At 60.0% G+C, this 24,348-nt stretch overlaps 2 protein-coding genes across 3 annotated transcripts; both read left to right on the top strand.

The window, feature by feature from the left end:
• The first annotated feature begins 513 nt into the window (after window positions 1-513).
• On the top strand, window positions 514-5,040 carry CASTOR1 (cytosolic arginine sensor for mTORC1 subunit 1). Of its 2 annotated transcripts, none has more exons than XM_005218047.5 (9): window positions 514-762; window positions 1,332-1,402; window positions 2,615-2,802; window positions 2,910-3,042; window positions 3,317-3,443; window positions 3,887-4,000; window positions 4,166-4,248; window positions 4,353-4,447; window positions 4,536-5,040. In XM_005218047.5, the coding sequence occupies exons 1-9, from the start codon at window positions 650-652 to the stop codon at window positions 4,602-4,604; spliced, it is 993 nt and encodes a 330-aa protein (XP_005218104.1). In that variant the 5' UTR covers window positions 514-649; the 3' UTR covers window positions 4,605-5,040. The 2 variants fall into 2 exon arrangements, with proteins under 2 accessions (XP_005218104.1, NP_001074983.1); NM_001081514.1 differs by having other exon boundaries at window positions 523-762; window positions 3,320-3,443; window positions 4,536-5,039.
• Window positions 5,041-19,649: 14,609 nt separating this feature from the next.
• Window positions 19,650-23,583, top strand: OSM (oncostatin M). Its single transcript, NM_175713.5, has 3 exons — window positions 19,650-19,683; window positions 21,277-21,410; window positions 21,985-23,583. Exons 1-3 carry the CDS (start codon window positions 19,650-19,652, stop codon window positions 22,528-22,530), a joined length of 714 nt encoding a protein of 237 aa, NP_783644.4. The 3' UTR covers window positions 22,531-23,583.
• Window positions 23,584-24,348: the final 765 nt, after the last annotated feature.

Raw genomic sequence — 24,348 nt, 5'->3', positions numbered from 1 at the left:
GACTTTTGTCCCCGCCACCCCTGCCAGCTCTGGTGGCCGTGCCAGCTCTGAGCCACGAGAGGAAGGAGGGGCAAGGCCCTAGGACGCTCTCAGGGCCTAGAATCACACGGCTGCCTGGGCTGCGGCAGCGGACCCCGCCCCTCGCACGTTCCAGGAGTTTGGGGGCTGTGTTCTGTCCCAGGCGCGCCTCCAAGGCTCAGCGAAATTAATTCTAAGGCCCAAGGACAGATACGACTCCCAGTCTCCGCCGGCTCGGGACCCCAGCGCAGCGGGCGTCCTACAGAAAGCGCGGAGCCCTGAAAGGGGGCAAGGCGCGGCAGGGCACCCCCACCACAACCCCCGCAGGAGGACTCGACGCGGGTGGGGTCAGCGGGTGATTGCCGAGCCCAAACCGGTGGGGCGGAGCCAGCAGGGGCGGGTAGGGCGGGCCGGACGGAGCAGAGTGAGGCTCCGGCGCTAGAAGGAGGCGTGGCCACCCTGGATTGGCTGCCCGGTCCGCGCGGCGTGGCCTTCGGGGAGCTGGCGTAGCTGGCGGCGTGCGCTCGGCCGCGCAGCGGCCCCTTTAAGCCCCCCGGCACCGCCCCCAGCGACCCGCCCCCAGCACCGCCTGGGTCCTGTGGGCTGCGGGGTCGGGGCCGCGCGGGCCGCGATGGAGCTGCACATCCTAGAGCACCGGGTGCGGGTGCTGAGCCTCGCCCGCCCCGGCCTCTGGCTCTACACTCACCCGCTCATCAAGCTGCTCTTCCTGCCCCGCCGAAGCCGGTGCGCGTCCGGGTTCGCGGCACAGACGGGGGTGGGCTGCACTGTCGCTCTGGGACGGGGTCGGGAGATTAGGGCCGTCGTGGGGCCAGCGGGAGCCGGCGGGGAGAGCCCTCCCTGGCCTCCTCCCTCCCCCGCCCCGGCCGCCATCCGGCCTGGGCCTAACCTCCCCGGGACCGCCGCCTATCCGGCCCCGTGAGGCCCCCTCCCAGGGCCGGTTAAGGCGCAAACAGCCTGGGATGGTCAATGCTTAACCCTAGTGGTGTCAGGTGGGGGCATTCTTTCCTGGCGACTGCGTAGAACTTTTTCCACTTGCCTCCCGTCGGGTCAGAGGGGCTGGTCTAGAGGGCTCAAGGTTCGACGGCCTGAGTTTGCAGCCGCGGGTGAGCCTCTCCTCGTGTCCTGGCGTGGAGGTCGGGGAGGCGGAAAGCAGTTCATAGTTCTGGAAACGGGGCACACACCCCACTGTCCTGGGGAGAAAACACGCTTGAGGGGGCAGGGAGGCGCCCGGCCGGGGTCTACCCGCTCCCTCCGCCCCACCCAGGCTGAAGATGCCCCCCGCCCCCAACCAGGTGCAAGTTCTTCAGCCTGACGGAGACCCCCGAGGATTACACGCTCATGGTGGACGAGGAGGGCTTCAAAGGTGGGGGCTGGGCTGGGGAGGGGGTCTAAGGGAGGAGACTGCGCTCGTCCCTTTGCGAGGTTCTCACCGAATGCTAAGATCCATGGTCGCAAGAGCTGGGGGCCGAAGGCGGATGGATCTGGGTTCGAATCCATTCCCACTTCTCACTGGCTGTGTGCCCTTAAGCAAGTCACTTCCCCTCTCTGAGCTGTTTCCTCTTATGTAAAATGGAATAGTTACGGCTCTGATCTAATAGGGTCCCTCGAGGGCTTTATAAACGGGGCTGTGTGTGAAGGGCGGTTAGCAGCCCCTGGCCGGCCGGCAGGGCCTCAGTTACAGTTCTGGGGCAAGAATCGGGTTCCTGCGGCTGTTTCACCAGCCCACCCCAGCCCCGCCGTTATTCCCCCCACTGACTCCTCTCTTCTCTGGTGTGTGTCACCCCCTCCCCAACTGGTCTGGCGGCTCCAGGAGTCTGAGAGGGTTGGGGAAGGAATGCAGGAGGAGCAGGCAGCCAGCCCAGGGCAGGGTCCTGGCGGGCCTCCTAGCTGTGCTTGGGCAATTAGCAGCCACCCTGGCCGTGGCTCCTGCTCCGGACTGGACGCCAGCCTGGCCCGTCCCTGATCCCTGGAGCTGACATCTACCTCCCTACTCCTGCCAGCCTGGCCCATGCTGACAGGCCTGGAGTCTCAGGCCAGATCACTGGGGCTTCATCGGCAGGCATAGCGCTGCTTTAGGCCTTAGTTTCCCTATTTGTGCAGCAGGAAAGTTTGGATCTGCTCAGAGTAAAAGGCATCCCCTAGCCAACTTGGTGTGCTGGCTCCCCCTGGTGGTGCCACGTGATATAAGGCTTCTGTTCGCCCACGGAGCATTTGTCTTGAGGCCCATACTGGCATCCCATTTTACAGAAGAGGAAACTGAGGCTCAGAGAAGTTAAATCATTTGCCCCAGGTCAACAGAAAGTAGATGGTGAGGCTGGGATTGGAACCCAGCTCTGTCTGAATTCGGAGCTCCGATCCTAACTGGGAAGTTTCAATCCCTGACAGGCCAACACCTGAAGCACCTCTCAGTCCTTGCAGACATGCAGGTCTCAGGACCAGAACTTGGGGGAGGAAGACAGCTCCAGTCTCCAGACCTGACCCGATCTTGGTAGAGCTCCCCGTAAGGCTCAGACAGGGAAACAGGGCAGGGTCTGCCCTGTAGGCCCTGACCGGGCCTGTGCCCCCTGCCCCACAGAGCTGCCCCCATCCGAGTTCCTGCAAGTGGCCGAGGCCACGTGGCTGGTGCTGAACGTGTCGTCCCCCAGCGGCGCGGCCGTGCAGGCCGCCGGGGTCACCAAGATCGCCCGGTCAGTGATCGCACCGCTGGCCGAGCACCACGTGTCCGTGCTGATGCTGTCCACCTACCAGACAGACTTCATCCTTGTGAGTCTCCCGCAGGTGCTGGGCTGGGGCGGGGGGAGGAGGGGTGCGGGGCAGGGCGGGCCCCATGGGTGCTTGGGGACCCATGCGTTGTGCCTCTCCTGGCCCAGGTGCGGGAGCAGGACCTGTCCGTGGTGATCCACACGCTGGCCCGGGAGTTCGACATTTACCGAGAGGTGGGCGGGGAGCCTGTGCCTGTTGCCAGGGACGATTCCAGCAACGGCTTTCCCCGTGCCCAGCATGGTGAGGGTCGCTCTCTGACACCCGGGCCTCGGCGGGGGCTCCTCTTCCTACCGGGGGCCCTTGCCTTGTGCAGGTGGGGCTGTGGGTTTGGGGAGACCAGCTGACACGGACCCCCGCCTCCTCACCAGAGGGCGCCGGGAGAACCCAGGCAGCTTCCTGCAGGTGCTGCCTGACCCTACTCCCAGCCCAGGCCGTCTCTCTCTGGCTGGCCACCAGGGGGCGCCCCCGTCCACAGTCGGCCTTTCACCTCCACCACCATCTGGTCCCTCCCCAGCAGGGCCCAGCCCCACGGTGCACCCCATCCAGAGCCCACAGAACCGATTCTGCGTCCTCACGCTGGACCCCGAGACACTGCCAGCCATCGCCACCACCCTCATCGATGTCCTCTTCTACTCGCATAGGTGGGCCCATTGGCATCGGTCTACACACCTTGTTCCTGGGCTCCTTCCCATCACCTTCCTCCCACCCCTGGGATCTGCAGTTCTGTGTCCTGTTCCATGGCTGGGGTTCCTGGCTGTCTGTGACACCCCTGTGCCCTGCACTGAGGTCCAGGCAAGGCCCCAAAGCCACAGCTGGGGCCCCCTCCTCAGGTGTGGGCAGAGCCACCTGAGCTATGCCCTGGTCAGGCCCTCTGGACCTGGGGTAAAATCCTCTTTGTCACATTCAGGGTTCATCATCCTCTCCCGTCCCCAGCCATACCAGCAGGTCAGGGCCCTCAGATGAGAGGGGAGGACAGGGGGCCAGGAGGGTCTGCCCAGGGACCCCTGTGCCAGCCCCTTTGCAGGCGTGGAGCCTGACTGGGAGGTGGAGCGGGCAGATCACCTGAGCCTCCCATCCTCCCCAGTCCCCCCAGGGAGGCAGCCTCTGGCGGTCCAGGATCCAGCTCCATCGCCTTCTTTGCCTTCTCCCTCATCGAGGGCTACATCTCCATTGTCATGGATGCTGAGACGCAGAAAAAGTAAGTGACCCCTGACCCCAGGTGGCACACAGGCCCTCGGCCAGCCCCAGGGAGGGGGCAGCTAGAGCGTCCAACGCTGAGGTCAGCAGGCTGACCTCCTCCCGGGCTCACAGCGGGCAAGGGTGGATCGCGGTACCCCCGCCCACCACCCTCCTGCTGCCCTAGGTTCCCCAGTGACCTGCTGCTGACCAGCTCCTCGGGCGAGCTGTGGAGGATGGTGCGCATTGGCGGACAGCCCCTGGGCTTCGGTGAGGGGCCGTGCCTTGTGTCGGGGGCTGCGGAAGGGCTGGGGCCTGGGGGGGTGGTGGGGGGTAGACTGCGGTGACCCACACAGCCCCTCCTCGACCCTCAGACGAGTGTGGGATCGTGGCCCAGATCGCGGGCCCCCTGGCTGCAGCCGACATCTCTGCCTACTACATCAGCACCTTCAACTTCGACCATGCCTTGGTGAGCCCCCTGGCTGGGGAGGGGGACCTGGGGGCAGGGGGAGGGGGCAGGGCGACCCTGACGCCTCCCTGTGCCCGCCGGCCCGCAGGTGCCCGAGGACGGCATCGGCAGCGTCATCGAGGTCCTCCAGCGCCGGCAGGACGGCCTGGGCTCTTGAGGCTCCAGGGGCAGGCCACAGCAGCCTCCGGGGTCTCCCCTGGCCCTCTGGCTTCCAGAGACTTCTCAAAGCTGTGTGCTCCAGCTCTGGGACGTTCCTGCCGGGGGGCCCCCTCCTTCCGCTCTGTGTATGTAAGCTGTAAGCAGACACCGGCTCTCAACGTGGCCGCCGCGTGTCTGCCCAACGCAGGGGACGTGGTGCTCTGGGCTTCTTCCAGGAAGCCCTCAACCCTCCCTGCGGGGCCTCAGGGTTTGCACATTCCCTGCCTGAGGCCTGAGCCTCCCCCATCTCCACGCCGCCCCCGGCTGGGTTGCCTGACCCAGCAAAGGAGTTCTGACCGTGCCTTCCCTTCCTGGGGCCTCCAAGAAAAGTATTTTTACACCTCTCTCTCTCTCCTTTTTAAATCAACTTGTTAATAAAGAGCTTATACCGAGCAGACCGGGCTGTGGTCCTTGGGGTCGTCCGAGCCTCAGCCACGGGGCTGCCGCCTGAGGTCCTGGACTGTACCCTCCTCTCCCACCCCATCCTGTGCAGCCGGCTCTGGGCCGGGCTCACCTCAGCCTCCCTCTGTGCTCACCTCGAGAGCCAGCGCCCCCATCTCAGGACAAAGTGACTGGAGCGCCGGCAGGGGGAGTGACCCAAGCCAGGGCCATGTGATTCCCTGCCGGGGCTGCCCAGCTCTGAGGTTCAGCCTCTCTCTTCATTCCTTTCTGGGTCTGAACAACCCAGGAGGTTCGGAGCAGAGCAGAGGTTCCCAGACCCTCCTGTCTGGGGTGGGGGTCCCGCATCCCCCCCGACCCCACCGCCACCTTGGCTGTGGCTGGCCTGCTGTCGGCTTTCTCTTGGATCACACCTGAGTCCTGGCCATCCCTGGTGGGAGTGATCACTCAGTCCTTGCCCCCAGGGCTTTCCTGGAGCAGTGCTGGGAGGGGCCGGCCAGAGTGGGCAGCTGAGAGTCCATGCTGGGCTTGGGCTTGGCTCAGCCACACAGACCAGACGGGGGACTGGAGGCCCCCAGGAGCCTCTGTGCCCAGAAGCTCCACAAACCTGGGCCTGGGTTTCCTGTCGCTGTGGGGCCACCTCCCCGTTCCGTGGGCTGGGATTCCGCTGTGACCTGATGGGGCCCTACAGATGCGCGGGGGAGGTTATCGGGTGCCCTCAGCCCAGACCCGCCCGCACACAGAAAGGGAAGAAGGGTGTGACTTCGGGGTACTCAGAGGTCGTGGTGGCTCCCCAGAAAAGCCAGAGCGGGGCCAGGCCTCTGGCAGCGCGCCCGCCCTGCCCCTGGGAACCTGGGGGCTGCAGATCAGAGGAGCAGGGAGCACGGCCCAGCCCGGTGAGTGGCGGTCGGGGGCCCAGGCCAGCCCTTCCCCCCTCCCCCTGGCCTCAGTTTCCCCAGTGCCTGGAGACCCGGGAGGCAGCCCGCTCAGGATCCAATACCCCTTGGGCCCTGGGGAGAGGGCATTTGTCTGTGGATTGTCTTTGGGGTGGGGGGAATCTTGCTTCTCTCCCTGGAGGGCCCACCCTGGGCCTTGGCTGGAGGGATATCCCAGGCTGAGATGGGGGCTTTAGAACCAGAATTCCCGGGGCTGCCTGACCTGCATCTGGAGGGTTCCTGGTCACCTGTCCAGCTCTGGGGGGGGGGTCTTTCTATCTCTGTTTGTGAGTCATTGCCTTATTTGGGTGTTCCTGCCACCCCAGCTTTCCAAGTGGGTCAGGCCTCTCCCGGTCCTCCAAGCTGGATTTTAACACATCGGTTAGTTCTGGGGCCTGTCCTCAGAACTGGCCTAGGCAGGAGCCACAGGTGCCCCGCTGGGCCGGCCTGATTCAGGCCCAGGCCTTGAGGCCAGCACGCCAGCCTGTGTCTCCTGCACACGTGCGTGTGTGTGGAGGGGGGTCGTTAGCTCTCAGGGCATTAAGAGTCCTTGGGGGTCACTGGGCTGGCTCCGGCAGGTTACAGATGGGGAGACTGGGACCCACAGGGCTTGGGTAGCGCCTGCAGCTAGGAGACGGGAATGTGACTCTGGCCCTCTCGCAGAGCTGATGCTATGCGTGCCGTCAGACGGAGGGGTCCAGGCCGGTGTCTCAGGCCGGTGGTGGGCGGCGGGGTGGCTCATGGACTGACCTTCTTAGCTTCCCAGGACCCAGAGAGTTCCAGGGCTAAGGAACTCGGTTTGGTCAGCCCAGGCCTGGGCTTGGGTAATTCATAACTGAGGCTGGGGGCCCTCACTGGCACACCCGGAGCCTCGGAGTGGCCACTCCTGAGAGCAAGGTTGAGGCCCCAGACCTCAGAGCCCGACGCTTGTCTTCAAAGATCAGCCTGTGCCCCGGGGGGGAGGGCGGGCCCCACCTGTGGCCCCTCAGCCCCTCGTCCCTCATCTCCGGGGTTGTGGGGGAGGGGGGTGTGAGCCTGGGCCGGGGTTGGAGGGGGGCTCTGGGTGGTGGGGACAGGAGATGAGCACACCTCAGGGGGGAAGAACCCGAGGCACATTTCCACGCTTTCTGGTCTCCACGGTTGTATATAAGTGACCTCGTCAGCCCTCCTCCAAGCATTTGAACAGAAATTCAAGGTTTAAGGTCCTCACCCACGCCTCGGCCAGGCTGGGCCGTGCAGTCCTGTGCTTGCAAAACTGCCACAAAGAGGGTTTCTTTTCCTACATAGAGGGGAGGACAGACCTACTCCCCCAGCATGGTCTACTGGTCCCACTGGGTGGGACGGGTCCAAGCAGGAGGCAGGAGGAACGGCACCCAGTCTGCAGCAGGCCAGCCGGAGGCCCAGGCAGGCCGCGGTCCCAGCTGCGCGTGGGGGAGGGGCGTGGCATGCTGCATTAATTCACGTGTTCAGCACGCGCTCCCACTGGTCCCCTTTACCGGGGAAATGAAGCGCAGAGCAGTGAAGCAACTTAGCCAAGGTCTCACAGCTGGGCATGGCAGAACCAGAATTTAACAAGAAGGTCAGTAGTGCCCATGGGGCCTGGGGAGGTCCTCGGCGGGGTGGGGGGCGGGGGGCAGGGACAGTGTGGCTGACCCCTGAGGGACCCGGGTGATTTTGCAAGCTCCGTCGCAATCCCGGCTGTCTGCGTCGCTGGCTGGGCGTCTGCCGCCAGTGCGTGGGCAGGCACGCGCGGCCGGGCCCTGGCTCCTCCCTGACCTCGGGCTGGGTGTTGGGCAACGGCTGCGGTTTGTGTCTCCCTTTCCCAGGCGGGCCCTGGTGCTGGGGTTCCTGAATCCAGGGGCGTCTCAAAGGGGGATGCCCAGAGCTCCCTTCCCCAAGGGGAGGGGTCGGTGATGGTGCTGCACGGCGGGGCGGGGGGTGATGGTGTGTGCACTTGTGGTGTGCAGGCCTTGTTTGTGCAAAACAAGCGAGCAAGTCTGTTTTGGCTAGAGAGTGTGTCCGTGTGTCTGTCTGTCTGCACATGCTTCTGAGTGTCCGTGTGTCTGTGTACTTGCGCTCCCGCGTCAGAGGTCTGGGTGTCCGCGGCTGTAGGTGCACCCAGCCACTCGTAACCCTCAGCCGTGTGCCTGGCTCTGTCTCGGCACGTGTCCCGTGTATGCGTGGCTGGTGTGTGCAGCTGCTCAGTTGTGGGCGTGTGTGAGCGTTTGCGGCACGTGTTTCTGCATGTCTGTTTTTACCTGTGGCTAGGACCGTTTTCCTGTGTCCATGTGTGCGTGCACACATCTGCCCCTGTGTACCCTCGTGTCCACTCTCCTTCCATGGACTCACATCCCTCTGGGCCCCTCTGCCTCTCCCTGAGGCGGAAGGCCCAGCCCCCTGCAGTCCCCTGGGAGCCGTGGGCTGTGCTGCCCTCCTCAGCCCTGCCCTCTGCCTGGCCACCTCCTGCCTCCGCCCTCAGCCTCCTCGACCCCCTCGTCCCCCTCTGCCCACATCTCCTTCCCTCCTCTTCTGCCTGCAGCCCCAAGGGAGCCTGGCTCTGCTTCCTGGCCCGAGTGTGTGCGGCCCTCAGCCCGAGCTCTCTACAGGGCCCCAGCCCCACTGCCCCGAGTCAGCCCAGGGTTGTCCTCGGCAGCGTGGCTGCCCCGGGCCGGCCGCTGGTCTCCCTGCCTGGGTCTCCTCCTGGCATACCCTGGCCTCGTATATTTAGGTGTTCCTTTTCTTTCTTTCTCTTTTTTTTGACTGCGTGGCATGTGGAATCTTAGTTCCCCAATTGCGGATCGAACCAGCGCCCCCTGCGCTGGAAGTGTGGAGTGTTAACCGCTGGACCACCACGGAGGTTCCCATGCGCACCTTTCCTAAGCTGACAGACGCGAGCCCGGTGTGCAGGCCCTGCTCCGGCACTCGCACAGGAGGGGCTGTGGAGACCCCCTGACTCTCTCCTGCCTCTTTGGAGCCCACTTCCTGCCTCCCAGACTCTCTGTTTTCCTGGAGTGGTGTTTTTTTTTTTAACTCTGCTTAATTTTTTTTTTTTCTAATTGAGGCGGAATTCACACAATATCAAGTTGACCATTTAAAAGTGAAGAGCTACCTCCCGGCCATTTAGCGTGTTCACAGTGTTGAGCAACCGTCACCTCATCTAATTCCAGAACACTTTCATCACCCCAAGAGGGAACCCCGTACCCCTCGGCTGTCACTTCCCATTCTCCTCCCGCAGCCCCTGGCAATCACTGAAGTGTCTTTATGGATTTCCCTATTCTGGACATTTCCCACAAATGCACTCATCTCATATGTGACTTCTGACGTCTAGCCTTTTCACTCAGTGTGATGCTTTTGAGGCACATCCAGGTGAACGCCTGTGTCAGCACTCCATTCTTTTCAATGGCTGAATAATATTCCAATGCATGGACAGAATCACGTTTTTTGGACAGAATCATGTTTTTTGGACATAATTGCGTTTTTTGGACATAACCACTTTTTAAAGATTTTACCGGAGTATAGTTTCTTTACAATGTTGAGTTAGGTTCTGCTTTACGGCAAAGTGAATCAGCTGTATGTATACCTATATCCCCCCTCTTTTGGACTTCTTTCCCATTAAGGCTGGCCTTCCCCTGTGGCTCAAACGGTAAAGAGTCTGCCTGCAACGCAGGAGAACCGGGGTTCGGTCTCTGGGTTGGGAAGATCCCCTGGAGAAGCAAACGCAACCCACTCCAGTATCCTTGACTGGAGAATCCCATGGACAGAGGAGCCTGGCGGGCTACAGTCCATGGGGTCGCAAAGAGTCAGACATGACTGAGTGACTAACACTTTTTCCTGTTTACGTCACCACAGAGCACGGAGTGGAGCCCCCTGTGCTATGCAACAAGCTCTCACCAGTTACCTATTTCATACCGGGCAGTGTGTATGACATAAGCGCTTTTCTCGTCCATTGCTCGCTGATGGGCATTCGGGCTGTCCCCGCCTTTGGCCTGTTTAACCCCTCCTTCTTGACCGTGGGGTGCACAGCAGTTGTGTTCAGTGACTACTCTCCTCTTCCTCACGCGCTTGGCTGTGGATGGTCCCAAATGGACACATTCTGTCACCCAGCTGAATGGCCACGAGCCAGTCGGCCCTTGGACAGAGCAAGTCTTTTCTCCCCTCGGACCTGGAGGGTGTTTCTGTTTCCATATCAAAATGAACGCTCAGAGATGCCTTAGCGCGTCCCCAAGGACAGGAGGAGGAAGACAGCAAGTCTTCCCAGTGCCCACCCCAGGGCATTTTCTCCAGGGCCCGCAATCGGCACCTCTGCAAAGCGAATCCTGCCTCAAGTCTTTACCACTTTGTAGACACTGGGCCCCCAGCTTGTTCCCCCATCTCCTTCGAGTTGTCAAGCAAAGCTGGTGACCTTGGGCTGCAGCTGGCACCCAGAGCAGGCTCAGCCATCCCACTTCCTCCCTCCACGCCCTCCGCCCTGAGGACTGAGGACTCCCCGGAAGTGCCGGGAAATCAGCTCAGCTAGCAGAACTGGCCTCTTGGCACATCCTGTGTAGCTGGAACCTGACTTCGTGCAGGGACCAGGGCTCAGGAAAATCCCTCGGCCTCTCTGGCTGCACCAGCCACATTCTCACCCGCGCGGCAGGACCCCACTCTCACCTGTGACATCCCGGTTCAGAAACTCCAGCTACGCCAGGGAGGTGTGTCTCCTGGGTCTCGCCATCAGTCCTGGGAAGGACTCCGACAGGGAGCGGGGGCAGACAGAATGCAGGTTCATTGCTAGACCCTGGGGTACCATGAAGATCAGGCTGGGTCAGCGTTCACTCCTGCGGCAAGAAACGGGAAGCCTGGCAAATGAGTCTTCCAGGTCCCTCCAGGCTTCGTGGTAATTTCACTCACCTGTGAGTAAGCCTTGTCTTTCTTGGCGATTTATCCCTTGCACCTGGCCTGGTGTCCCACACATGCAGCAGGTTCTTTATTACCTAGAGGTTGAACGAGAGACGGTAGGCTTGTCCCCTCCAACGAAGGCTGGCGCCTTTCTATGAGGCTTACGTAGAATTTGTCCTGAAATGCGTTCTTGAAAGGAAGTGGGAGAAATGCCTTGCCTTTTTCCTTTTCAGTTTGTTTTTGCAGGGAAGTGTTGAAATCTGCAGCAGCTGAAAGAATAGATGTTGAATTTGCTTTTGAAAAATCATCATAAAAGAAAAAGTCAGCGTCTTTTGTTATAGCCACGTGTTCCGGGAAACAAGCTCAATCAGAAGGACAGTGCAGATGGTGGAGCGCGGTTTATTACACCGGCGGGCCCAGGCAGAGTCTGCTCTTAGCCAAGGACCCCGACCAGTTTTTGTGAAAACCTTATATACCCTGTGTACGTGCCCAAACCCACCTCCCCAAATTCTTTGAAACTAGTCTGGACAAGGTGAAAGAGAGATATGATCAAAGTTAACCCACGATTCATGTGCGTTAGTAGTTAACAGTGGACAATTATCAATAGGCCTGTGGTCATACCCCAATAAGCATAATAAAAGTTATGATTCTATTTGGTTACACAGATAATGAGGGTATTCTTTTAGGCGATGGAGAGTCTAGGTAGAGCCCTGGGGTTCTTCCATGGGGGGGCGGGGGGGCGGGCCTGGTTTTCCAGTTGGTATGTCGTTTCCATAGATACTGGGCATATAGGTCAAAGTCCACAGTCGGGCCCAAGCTGGAGTCCTGCTTTCGAGATGGAGCCTATTCTGTCTGCTTCGTCCTTCACTTTAACCATCGAGGCTTCCTGAAAAGGAGGGATCACACGCCTTGGTGTATCAGGAGCAACGCGATTCTGACGTTCCTCGGATGAGGGCACTAGAAAGGCTCAAAGAGGCCCCGTCCCGCCCGGCGGTGAAGCGGGCCTGCACTTGTAGAGGCCCGGCTGCAGGGGGCTCTGCATGGCGGCTGGGGACACGCCTGGGCCCCATAGCCGCAGCTGCATGCTCATGCATCCATCCAGTCATCAAGGATTTATTGAGCGCCTACTGCATTCCAGGGCTTCGCTGGGGCTTAGATGGTGAAGAATCTACCTGCCAATGAGGAAGACCTGGGTTCGATCCCTGGGTTGGGAAGATCCCCTGGAGAAGGAAATGGCACCCCACTCCAGTACTCTTGCCTGGAGAATCCCCATGGACAGAGGAGCCTGGTGGGCCACAGTCCATGGCATTGCAGAGTTGGACACGACAGAGCGAGTAACACTTTCACTTTCACCTCTACCTTCCAAGGCCTCTGCTATGCTTTGGAGACAGGCGATGGGGAACCACCACCACCATTTCACACCCTGTTGGAATTTACAGTCTGGCTGGGGACACAACCCCACAGTTTTAAAAGTTTGTGGTTCTGAAGAATGCTACAGAGAGGGGTATGTGGTACTCTGGGGCGGGGGCGGGGGTGTAAACTAGCCTGGGGTAGAGGAAGGCCACTTGAAGAGCTGAAACTCGGTGTCCGATGGCAGTTCAGTAGTGGGTACAGCATGTGCCAAGGCCCTGGGATAAGAGCTCACTCCTCTGGGGGCTGAAGAAGGTCAGAGAGAGCGGCGGGCAAGCTGGAGAGGTGTTGGGGGAGGCTGGGGAAGTGGGCAGGGACTGGGGGCCATGGCGATGACTTTGGCCTTATCCAAGAGGCAACAGGAAACCAGGGAGTGTTTTGAGCAAGAGGATCAGACCAGGCTGTGTTGTACAATCCCCTCCGGAGGGTGGCTTGGTGTCCCCCGCCCTTTTCTAAAAAAATGTTTTATTTGGCTGTGTTGGGTCTTGGTTGCAGCACACAAGATCTTCATTGTGGGCTTAGTTGCCTGCTGCAGGTGGGATCTTAGTTCCTCAATGACCAGAGATCGAACCTGGGTCCCCTGCATTGCAAGCATCACTGCAAGAGGGATTCTTAACCCCTGGATCTCCAGGGTAGTTCCTCCACACCCCAACCTTCCCATTCAACTTCCAGCCACACCCTTCGTTCTGTAAACTGTTCCATGAGGTCCTGTTTGCCCTTGCAATTCTCTTGACCCGGAATTTGTAGCGTTTCTGTTCTGCCTTTCTGCCAATGAAACCTGGAATTTCACAGGTTTCACTGTGTAATTCACAATTTCAGCGATGTCTGTGCAGACCCGCGGAAATACCCACCTCCGTCCCCAACCTCCCCAGGCAGCCAACCCTGTGAGGGCACTCTGGGAGCCGCTGGCGTTTGTTTCTGTGGCATCTCTGCCTCCTCCCCTCTGTGCACCTTTCCGCAAGCTCCCACCTCTCAGGCCTCAGTTTCCCCACCTGCAAGGCAGGGACCATGGGCTCTGCCTCATTAGGGGGTTTTGAGGATGCAGGGAGCTGACCCATGAGGGAGTCCTGGTCCCGGTCCCAAGAAGAGCTGCAGAAATGAGCCCGATTGTCACCACTGGGCACACAGCACGTGCCTGGGGCACCAAAACAGTTTTGGCAAGAATGTGATGTTTCAAAATAGGTCTCGTGTGTTGTCATCATGAGAAAAGCCAGGGCTCCGTTCGCTGGACTCCTTGATCCTGCTGAGTGTTTGCCAGGTCGTGGACTATAGCCTGCCAGGCTCCTCTGTCCATGGGATTTCCCAGGCAAAAATGCTGGAGTGGGTTGCCATGGCCTCCTACAGGGGATCTTCCCGACCCAGGGATTGAACCCAAGTCTCTTATGTCTCCTGCATTGGCGGGAGGCTGCATGTTTAGGACTGCTTTTATTTACGGCGACGTCTCAGTGTTTGGAGCCTCCACGGGACCCCATGGTGCTTTATAGGGTTGTGGACCCTCTGTGGTCATCTCTCCTGTCCCAGCACCTCACAGAGGAGACCCTGGGCTCAAAGAGGGTGGCCCGGGGGTGGGGGTCATCTGCACGCTCGGCTCCTGTTCGTCGCACCTCAGAGTAGATGAAGCAGCCCCCAGTAGCCTTGGCCTTGGCCTGGGTGGGGGTGTTCCCCGTGGCAGGGCCTGGTCTGGGAGCTGACGGCTGACGGCTAATGTGAGGTTGGTGCAGAGAAGCGAGTCCCACTTCTCTCTCTCTGCACTTCCCTTAATAGGTGTTCAGGCTCTTGGAAACGGGGGTCAGTCACCCAATTTGGGGGAACCACGGGGTGCAGGGGAGGGCATGCAGTCCTGTCCCCACAGACACACCAGGTCCCAGGAGAACCCTGGCAGGTCTTGAGTCAGATGACCCCCAGGCCAAGGGTGACCTCGCTGACCTCACAGGGGCCCTGGAAGATCCTTGCTCACCCGGCGTTTATGTAACGTGAGTTTCCCAACTGCCCTCAGAGTCACCCTGTGACCTAAACAGATGTGTGCCGTCGTCTGCCCCAGTGGCTGGTGGGTAAGTGCTCACTGGACACCCGCTGTGGGCCGGGCATTGGCGCGCCCCGTCCACGGAATTACGGCACCGGCCATGTAGTTAGTAGGCAGCATTTGGCCCTGCACTTTCACAATCGAGATGCAATTCACATGTCATCAAGTGCATTTAAATTTACTTTATTTATTTATCTTTGGCTGCCGTGGGTCTTCGTTGCTTTGTGCAAGCTGTCTTCAGTCCCTGTGAGCCGGGAACTGCACTCTTCGTGCAGTGCGTGGGCTTCTCATCAAGGTGGCTTCTCTTGTTGCGGAGCACAGGCTCTCGGCATGAGGGCTTCCGTAATTGTGGCACATGGGCTTAGTTGCTCCGAGGCATGTGGAATGCTCCCCGAGCCAGAGACCAAACCTGCGTTCCCCTCGTTGGCAGGCCGATTCCTATCCACCGTGCCACTAGGGAAGTCCCCATCAAGTGCATTTAAAGTGTATATAATGCATGGACTTATATCCAACTGCTGGAGCCCGCGTGCCTTAGAGCCCGTGCTCTGCAACAAGATAGGCCACCACAGTGCGAAACCTGTTCTCCGCAAATGAAGAGTAGCCCCTGCTGGCCACAGCCGGAGAAAAGCCTGCATGCAGCCGTGAAGAGCTAGCCCAGCCAAAAATAATAAATAAATAAAAAGTAAATATAATAAAAAACATAATCCAGTGGTTTAAGTATATTTATAAGAGGGTGAAATCATCTGTTTGATAGTTAAAAAAATATTTTCGTCCCCCCTAAGAAACCCTATCCATAAGCTATCACTTCTTGTCTGTCCCCAGATCCCCCAGCCCCTGGCAACCACTAATCCACTCTCTGTCTCTATGGATTCACCATTTCTGGACATTTCATATAAAGGGATCATACGTGGCCTTTTCTGACTGACTTGCATGGAGCATAATGATTTTGAGGTTCGTCCATGTTGTAGCACGCGTTAGTACTTCATCTCTCTTTCTGGCTGGATAATATTCTATCGTATGGACAGACCACATTTTAAAATCCATTTTCTGTTGATGGACTATTGCGTTACTTCTACATTTGGGCTATTGTGAATGAATGCTTCTGTGAATATCTGTGTGCAAGTTTTTATGTGATTATATGATTTCAGTTCTCTTGCGTACATGCCCAGGAGTGGCATTGCTGGTTGTCTGAGATTTCTACGTTCACCATTCGAGGAAGAGACATTCTTTTTCCTAAAGTGGCTGAATGTACCCTCTTCCATTGCCACCAGCAGTGCACACGGGCTCCGATGTCTCCACGTCTTCTCCTACACGTGTTATTGTCTGTGTGTGGTTGCAGATGCCCTAGTGGAGGTGCAGTGGCATCTCGGTGTAGTTTGGACATGCATTTTCCTCATGGCTAATGATACTGACTTCTTTTCACGTACTTATTGGCCATTTGTGTCTGGTTTGGAGAAAAGTCTTTTTAAATCCCTTGCCCGTTTAAAAATTGGGTTGTAGGCACTTCCCTGATGGTCCAGTGGTTAAGACTTCGCCTTCCAGTGCAGAGGGTGTGCGTTCAAACCCTGTCGGGCGGTAAAGACCCCACATGCCTCACAGCCAAAAAACGGAAACAAAACAGAAGCTATATTGTAACAAATTCAATAGAGACTTAAAAACGGCCCACATCAAAAAAAATTTTGTTTCAATTAAAAAAATGGGGTTGTTTGTCTTCTCTGATGTTAAACTGTGGCGCTGTGGTTGCAAGAGGGGAAACTGAGGTTCAGAAAAGGGGGGTGTGACTGGGCCAAGAATTCTGGGCCCACAAACAGATGGAGACCGGAACCTGGGTTGGTCTCCGCCCATAGCCTGCAGGCCTCTGCTCCCAGGCCTCTGCACGTCCTGCGTTCACGTTGACCTGCCCCTCAGGTCACACCAAATCCTGTCCTTGGGTCTAAAGGTAGGGGGGGGGGCGTGGGGGGGGAGCGCCCCAGCTGGAGGGTGGATCGGAAAGGCGAGGAAACAGCAGTTCTGAGGAACCAAGCGGGCCGTCTCTTCCCCTCCGGATCACGCGGACCTGGCTGACGTGGCCCGGGAAGCGGGCACAGCCCGGGCCCTGTGGTCGTGGAGCCTATTTATACTGGCGGGGGCCGTGTCGCAAGCCTTTCCTGCTGGCAGGAGAGACGTCACCAGGCGCTGACCTCACCAGAAACGCTGACGCACCTTCCCCTTACACTTCGCTTGGATGGGCTGTGGGGCCGCCTCACCTCGGCCTCCTCCCGCCCAGCTCCAGGCTTCTCCCCAGTGTCCCCGCTCCCTGCAGCCCCCCAGCCACACCCTCTACTTGAAGCCATTGACTTGTGTCCCTCAAGTGTATGCACCGAGGTCACGACCCCCAGCACCTCAGAATGTGAGTGTGCACAGAGCCAGGGCCCGCAGAGCGGCAATCGGGGTAAAGTGGGGCCATTGGGTGAGCCCCACTGCAATGTGACAGGCGCCGTAGAAGAGGAGATCGGGGCCTCCCTGGTGTGGCTCAGTGGTAACGAAGCCACCTGCCAGTGCAGGGGACGTGAGTTTGATCCCTGGTCCAGGAGAACCCCACGTGCCGGGGAGCAGCGAAGCCCGTGCACCACAGCTACTGAGCCTGTGCTCAAAAGCCCGCAAGCCACAGCTACGGAAGCCCACGAGCCTAGGTCCTCTGCAACAAGAGAAGCCACCGCAGTGAGAGAAGCCCGTGGATCGCAACTAGAGAAAAGCCCATGCGGCAATGAAGACCCAACACGGCCCCAAATAATTTTTCATAAAAGGAGAAGACATCTGGGCACAGACAGACACGGCAGGGCAGCTGTGGGAGGAGATGGTGAGAAGCAGGCCGTCTGCAAGCCAAGGAGGGCGGCCTCAGGATGAAGCCAGCACCTTGAGCTCGGACTTTCAGCTCTGGGACTGTGAGAAAACGCCTTTGGATCATTTCTGTCTGTGGTACCTGGTTATGGCAGCTCCAGCAAACTCATATGCGTGTTTAAAGCTCCGTGCTCAGGGCCAGCTCTTTCAGATGTGAAGGCACCCTTCTTCACATACAGATGTTTTATAAAAGGCACACCGCAGGTGGAGCGATCGCAACCTCTCTGGGTCTTGGAGGCCTCTTCAAACCAGGGAGACCCTACTGCTTCCGGACCAAGGGGTGAAAACACTGGGCTGTCCCCTGAGCATGGAGGCTGCTCAGCAAGGAGCCCATGAGAGGGGCATGAGGCTCTCTGGCCAGACCTGGCTCTCCCACCTGGAGCCCAGCCCTGAGCTTCTCCAAGCTTCGGTTTTTCTCTCATTACCAGGAGCCAGGGACCTTCCCTGGTGGTCCAATGGTTAAGAAAACACCTTCCAAGGCAGGGGATGCAGGCTTGATCCCTGGTTGGGGAACTAAGATCCCACAAGCCACAGGGCTACTAGGCTCAGGCACCACACTCGAAACCCACTCACCACAACAAAACATCCCGCGTTCTGCAACTAAAACCCAACGCGGCCAAATAAGTACTTTTTTTTTTTTAAAAGCAAACGACTATTAAAAAAAGGGAGCTGAGGCACGCCTGCCCGGCCGGTATCCCTCCCAGGGCTGCAGCGAGATGAGATCAGAGATGTGAAATGAACAAGGATCCAGGCCTGGCCTGGGCCCAGGAAGCCGCCTTGTGGGAGTGGGCGCCGGGATGCGGAATCGAGCAGAAGTGACGTTCTCAGGAGGAGACTCCAGAACTGGGCCTTGCGGGTGGCGGGGATGTGATGGGGACCAGGGAGTAGGCAGGGGCGGGTGAGGAGAAGCCTCCGGGGCTTAGGGTGGCGGGGTGCCCCTGGTGCTGCCCATTGCTAGTTCCTCCGCACTTGGAAAAGAGCGGGCCAAATAAACGTAATGACTGCGTAAATGAGCGAGATGGGCGTGTCTCCAGGGGGCGGGCTGGTGGGAATGGCCTTGGGGGTATTGATGGGTGCTGGAGTGGGTGCCCGGCCTTCCTCCACCCGGCCACCTTGGCATTCCTGATCCGGGCTCCACGGGGCCCAAGCAGCTCAGGCTTCTTTGGTCCCACGGCCCCGCTAGGGGCCCCACCCCGCTCCTCAGCCTTTGACACCCTCCTCCCCACGGCACTCCTCAGGGTGCAGGCCAAGGACCCCCAGCCAGTCTGTTGGAGGTGCTCAGGTGGCCAGGCATGGCGTTCGGGCCAGCGCAGCCTCCGTCTGCTCTCTCATCCTGTGGGGAAGCAGCAGGTTGACTCAGGAGGCGCTGTCTCCGGGGCCTCTCCTCTCGTTTCTTTGAGAAGCAGAGGACCTACTCAAGATCACTATCTTTCAGAGAAAGTGAAACCTGGCCCCCACCCGTCACCAGCGACTCCCCCTCCAGCTTCCCCTCTGAGCTCACAGCTTCCCCATCTCCTCCGCCCCCCTACCCCGCCTCCCCGACAGCCAATACTTGGAAGCAGACTGCTTCATCGCTCCTTTTTCCTTCCAAGGGCCTTTGCCTTTTATGTCCATGATGGCAGCAGCCCAGTGAGGTAGCTGAGAGATACTTTTCAAATCCTCATTTTATAGGTGGTGGGGGCCTCCACGGCCCAGAGATGCGAAGCAACTTGCCTTGGGTCACACAGCATGTCAGTGGGCTTGAGCTCTGATCTCCCTTTTTCCTTGCCCCAAGTGCCTGGTTCGATGGGCCTGGGATGGGGAACACTGGTTATATGAGGGGTGCCTCGCCGGGGAGAGGAGAGGGCGGGGAGCCCCACCAAAGGATGCAGGTCTTGGGGCCAGAATCACAATCTCGGGGCTGCCAGCCTGGGTCTGGCTCTGTGCCCAGAGCCCCGTGGTTTCCGCTCACAGATGTCCCAACAGCCCCGCGGGAGGGCGGGAAGGGCACCCGAGAAGGAAGATGTCTCGCTCCCCTCACCCCCAAACCACAGTGGCCTGAAGCCCGATGGCCCCCAGCCAGGGACCCGGATATGGGCCCTCCAGGGGCCCGGCTGGCAAACCCTCCCATCTATCCCAGACGCGGCCCCCCTGCAGCGAGCATAGACCCCCTTGCTTCCCCGCTCACCCCAGGAAGGCTGAGCCTGTGGTTTGCATCATCCTTGGGCGTGGGGGGCTGACCTCGAAGAATGAATTCGAAGAAAACAGGAGGAGGCGCGGGCATGCCACCGCACTGGGCGCCCATTGGCCGCCTGCAGAAACTTTGGTTTTTTTTAGGGTCATGTTCCCAGAAGGCCTCCCCTCCCCCACCCCCTCCCCACCCACCTCACGAGGTGTTGGCCAATCACCCCGACGGGCATAAAGTGGCTGCCAGCCCTCAGGGCTCCAGGCAGGGAGGTGTCACCCCCAGCGGGCACAGGCCGGAGCTCGGTCACCCAGCATGCGGGCACAGCGTATGCAGAGAACACTGCTCAGTGAGTACTTCCTTCCTCCCCGCCGGCAACTGCCTGCCGGGCTCACGGGCACCAGCGGGGAGCAGGGCCACCCTTTGCCCTCTGGGAACTGGGCAGAAGGATGCTGAGAAGGGGAGAGAGCCAGAGGGCAGGCAAAGAGAGGGATCTACTGAGAACACAGCATCTTCACAGCAGGAGAAGGGTATCCCCGGAGGGCTTCCAGGTGGAGGTGATGCAGACTCGTGGACTCTGGGAGCAAGGGAGTGAGGGAAGGAGATCACCACTGCAGGAAGAAGCCAGGGAAGCAGGAGTGAGGCGGGAGATGTGCTGGGGCAGAGGAGGAGGCCGGGGAAGCTGAGCGGGATCGCGGTGTGATGTCTGGAAAGGCGGTGGGGTGCCTCCTTTTTTTGGCCCGGATTCGCAGGCCCTAGGATGGATGGGCACTCTCAGCCGGGTCTGGGGGCCCGGGAACCCACACAATCACACAGCACCCATAGCCACACCCACAGGGTGACAGGCACACAGAGCCGCGTGACGTCATACGGTGCCCTTGGTCTCAGCCATCTGGGAAGCCCTGCACGCAGCCCGGGGCCCCTGCGGCCGATGGGTCACAACGGCTGGCTGTGTGTGGCGGCCGTTCCCTTGGGCCTTGCGCAGACCCAGACACACGCCCACACAGGCTCCCTGGCCCCACGTGCTCGGGGCTCACCCCAGCCCCCGCCGGCTGAGCCCAGCAGCAGGTACCTGGGGGGGCGGCAGGGGGTGCCCTGTGGCTGCGTTCCCCTGGCGCCCAGCCCCCTGGGCCCCGGCTGCGGCGTCTTCCCCAAGGGGCCACGGTTCCTAGGAAGGGAAAGTGGTGTCACTGCCTTCCGGGCCATTGCACCACAGGCCCTTCCGACCACGTGGCTGGCGGTGCCGGTGGGTGGGTGGGGGGAGGTGGTGGAGGGGGGGAGCCGTGACGGTGCCCGCCCACCGCGGGGCGCTCTGGCTCACCACATCTCTGGCGGGGGGCGCCTGAAAGAAGTGGCCGTTTCCGGAGAGAGGAGGGAGGCCCGAGAGATGGGGGCAGAGGGTGGCCTTGGGTGACCTGAACAAGTCCTTCTGCTTTGGCGCCTTGGTTCTCCTGTGGGTCAGATGGGGGCGTGGATGAGCTTATCTCATGCATCCTCTCCAGGTGGAAAGGCAGCCCCTCCTGGTTCTGCAGATGGAGCTCAGGGCCGGGGCTACAAACCCCTCTGGAGGCCCCCTGTAGGGTTGGGGGTATTGGGGCCTGCAGCAATGGCGGATCCTTAGCCCAGAGGTCTCGTGGGCCCCACCTGGGCCCCCGCAGGTCAGCTCCCGAGGTTGGCAGGCTGGACTCCACTGCCCCACCACGTCTTCTCAAAAGGCTTGCTTGGCAAGCCGCAGCCAGTGTCAGGTGCAGTGCAGCGGCTCTCTGGACGGTGGTGCTGGCCGCCGCGGGTGTCCCTGGGCACGCGCAGAGCCCAGCCCCCGCCTCCACGCGGATGAGGGGTGGGCTGTGCCCTCCTCTGAGGCCCGCGTGAGCACCCTCCCCTCTGCAGGGTGCCCACCGGCAGAGACTGAAGCCGGTCCCTCGTCTTCCCTCTGCCCCAGGTCTGGTCCTCAGACTTCTGCTCCTGTGCACAGTGGCCACGGGCAAGTGCTCGGGCAAGTACCACGAGCTTCTTCTGCAGCTCCAGCGCCAGGCGGACCTCATGCAGGACCCCAGCACGCTCCTGGATCCCTATGTGAGTGCCCAGCCCCCCCGGGGGGCACCTGAGTCTCAGAGAACTGTGGGTGGAGCTGGGGCTGGAGCGATCCCCAGAGAGGACCTGCTCAGCCTGGGGCTGGTGGTGGAACCGAGGCTCCACGTTATTCCAGGGCCACAGTGAGACTGTCGCGGGTCTAACCCTGAGACGTCAAGGAAACAGTGGGTGGGCCTGGAGCGTGAACCCCGACTCCATCACCTCATTCGTCTGTTTGCCCAGCGTGCTCATTGCACATCTACCACGGGCCTTGTTCTAGGCACCGGGTCGTCGCAGGGAACAGTCCACCCTCCTAAGCTCAGGTCATCTCCCATCTCTTCCACAATGACACACCTCACACCACCGTCACCACTTGTGTGGTCACCCCCGCCAGCCCTGCCTGCAATGACCTGGGAGTCCTCTCCCTTCTTGGGCCTCAGTTTCTTGATCTGAACAATGGGAGGGTTGGATGGGGGAGGGGTGCATGTGGCCCAGCAGCTCAAGGCTGAGCAGGTGTGTGTGTGTGTGGTTGGGGCTCCAGGGCTCACCTCTGTACTGTCCTTTTCGCTCTCCCCAGATCCACCTCCAAGGCCTACACAGTCCCGTACTGCAGGAACACTGCAGGGAGCGCCCGGGGGACTTTCCCAGCGAGGATGCCCTGTGGAGGCTCAGCAGGCAGGACTTCCTGCAGACCCTCAACACCACACTGGGCCTCATCCTTCGCATGCTGAGTGCCCTGCAGCAGGACCTCCCGGAAGCAGCCCACCAACAGGCGGAGATGAATGTCCGCGGGTTCGGGAACAACATCCACTGCATGGCCCAGCTGCTGCGTGGCTCCTCGGACCCAAAGGCTGCTGAGCCCACCCAGCCGGGCCCAGGGCCCACCCCGCTGCCACCCACGCCGCCTTCCAGTACCTTCCAGCGCAAGCTCAGGAACTGTGGGTTCCTGCGAGGCTACCACCGCTTCATGCGCACAGCCGGGCAGGTCCTCCGGGGCTGGGGGGAGAGACAGGGCCGCAGCCGCAGACACAGCCCCTGCCGGGCCCTGAAGAGGGGGGCCCGCAGGACACGGCCCTTCCCGGAGATCAGGAGACTCGCGCCCAGGGGCCAGCCGCCCCGGTAGCCTTTGGGGTGCCCCTGCCAGGTGAAAGGTCAGCAGGTGGCATGCAGGACGGCAGGCCGCTGCCACCCATCTCCTCTCTGCTCCCCACATCTCCGAAGCGCACTTTAATGGGTGTGAGCCGGGCAGCCCCCTCTAGCTCCCCCAAGGCTGGGCTGCAGGGGTATGGTCAGGCTGTGGAGTGCTCCCAGCCCTGGGTTCCTCGGCCCTCGGGGGGTGGCCGGGCCAGGTCCATACAGGGCCAACTTTCCATTGATTCAGGGGTCGGATGACACAGGCTGACTCACGGCCAGACTGGCCCCCCCCCCCACCCCCGCTCTGCTCCCCGGAGACCGGCCGGACTGTCCTTCTCATGACTTGCATGGCTCTTGCCCCCATACTTCCTCCTTACCCTAGTGGCCTGGCTCCAAGGCGGTGGGGGTCAGGGCCTGAGTTGGCCGACTATGCCTCATCGCGTCTGGGGCCAGATCCCTGGATACCTGGGAGGCCTCACTTTAGGCAGCTGTGATGGAGCAGAGGGCGCTGGAAGGAGCACTGATGGGGGTGGGGGGTCGGTCCAAGGTTGGCCTCTAACTCGCCGTGTGACCTCATCAAGGCCACCTTGCTTCTTAGGACCTCAGTTTTCTCTTTGTGATTCGAAGGGCTTGGGGACCACGTGCAGCCCTCTCTGCTTGTCAGTTGCTGGGACTCTGTGACACAGGGTGGATATCAGATTCTCTCCATTCATAGGGACACACGGTGCAGACGGCCCCTGGGCACAGGCTCCGCTCTCTGGAGGAGACCTAGTGCCTGGAAGCGCCTGGTCTTGGGTCTCGGCAGCCGGCTGCGCCCCCTGATGGTGCATCATGGTATTTTTTCGTGCTGAAATCACCGCCCTCCTGGAGGGGGGGTCCCAGAAGCTTCTGGGCCAATTCCTTGGAGGGACAGGACTAATTTATAGATTTTTTTAAAATCAGTTTTTTAAAAATCTGTTTTCTATTTATAAGGCTTATTTATGATGTGTATTTAATGTTAATATTGTGCAAACATATATTTAAAATTTGCATGGTTTCTAAAGCCCCTGTGTGTCTCTGTTGCATTGGTTGCGGGGGGTAGTTGGGGAAGCCTCTTGGAGATGGGAGGGTCCCTAGGTGGCAAGGCCATAAGCGTCCACCAATGGAGGGCTGGGCTGGGGGTCCTTGCTCTATCCGGGAAGGGAAGCCGCACACCCCTGTCAGCTGTGGGCTCTGACTCAGGGGGCATCTCAAAGTGCCCATTTTCTCAGAGTGGGTCTCCCTTGAGAAGCTGGGGACCAGAGGTTTGGGAACCAGAGGGGACAGGGGAAAGATGGAGTCTGTGGGTTGCTCTCGGTCTTCGTGGGTGAGTGGCTGGGGGTATGTGTCCTGTGGGTGTTGTGTGAAACAGCGAAGTGAAGTGAAAGTCACTCATTTGTGTCCGACTCTTTGCAACCCCCATGGACTATACAGTCCATGGAATTCTCCAGGCCAGAATACTGGAGTGGGTAGCCTTTCCCTTCTCCAGGGGATCTTCCCAACCCAGGGTTTAAACCCAGGTCTCCCGCGTTGTAGGCAGATTCTTTACCAATTGAGCCACAAGGGAAGCCCAACGCTGGAGTGGGTAGCTTATCCCTTTTCCAGCGGATCTTCCTGACCCAGGAATCAACCCGGGGTCTCCTGCATTGCAGGCGGATTCTTTACCAACTGAGCTACCAGGGAGTCACTAAGTCATGTCCAGCTCTTGCGACCCCATGAACTGTAGCCCGCCAGGCTCCTCTGTCCATCGGATTTCCCAAGCAGGAATACTGGAGTGGGTAGCCATTTC

Source organism: Bos taurus, chromosome 17, assembly GCF_002263795.3.
Source record: "Bos taurus isolate L1 Dominette 01449 registration number 42190680 breed Hereford chromosome 17, ARS-UCD2.0, whole genome shotgun sequence".
Classification (NCBI taxonomy): Eukaryota; Metazoa; Chordata; class Mammalia; order Artiodactyla; family Bovidae; genus Bos; species Bos taurus.
Note: the sequence above shows the minus strand (reverse complement) of the source record. Positions and strands in the feature narration are given on the sequence as shown.

Coding starts and splice junctions, on each gene's coding strand:
- OSM (NM_175713.5), top strand. CDS start 19,650: ATGCGGGCACAGCGTATGCAGAGAACACTGCTCA. Junction 19,684..21,276: donor TATGCAGAGAACACTGCTCA/GTGAGTACTTCC, acceptor CCTCTGCCCCAG/GTCTGGTCCTCAGACTTCTG. Junction 21,411..21,984: donor GCACGCTCCTGGATCCCTAT/GTGAGTGCCCAG, acceptor CGCTCTCCCCAG/ATCCACCTCCAAGGCCTACA.
- CASTOR1 (XM_005218047.5), top strand. CDS start 650: ATGGAGCTGCACATCCTAGAGCACCGGGTGCGGGTGCTGAGCCTCGCC. Junction 2,803..2,909: donor ACCAGACAGACTTCATCCTT/GTGAGTCTCCCG, acceptor CTCCTGGCCCAG/GTGCGGGAGCAGGACCTGTC. Junction 3,444..3,886: donor GTCCTCTTCTACTCGCATAG/GTGGGCCCATTG, acceptor CATCCTCCCCAG/TCCCCCCAGGGAGGCAGCCT.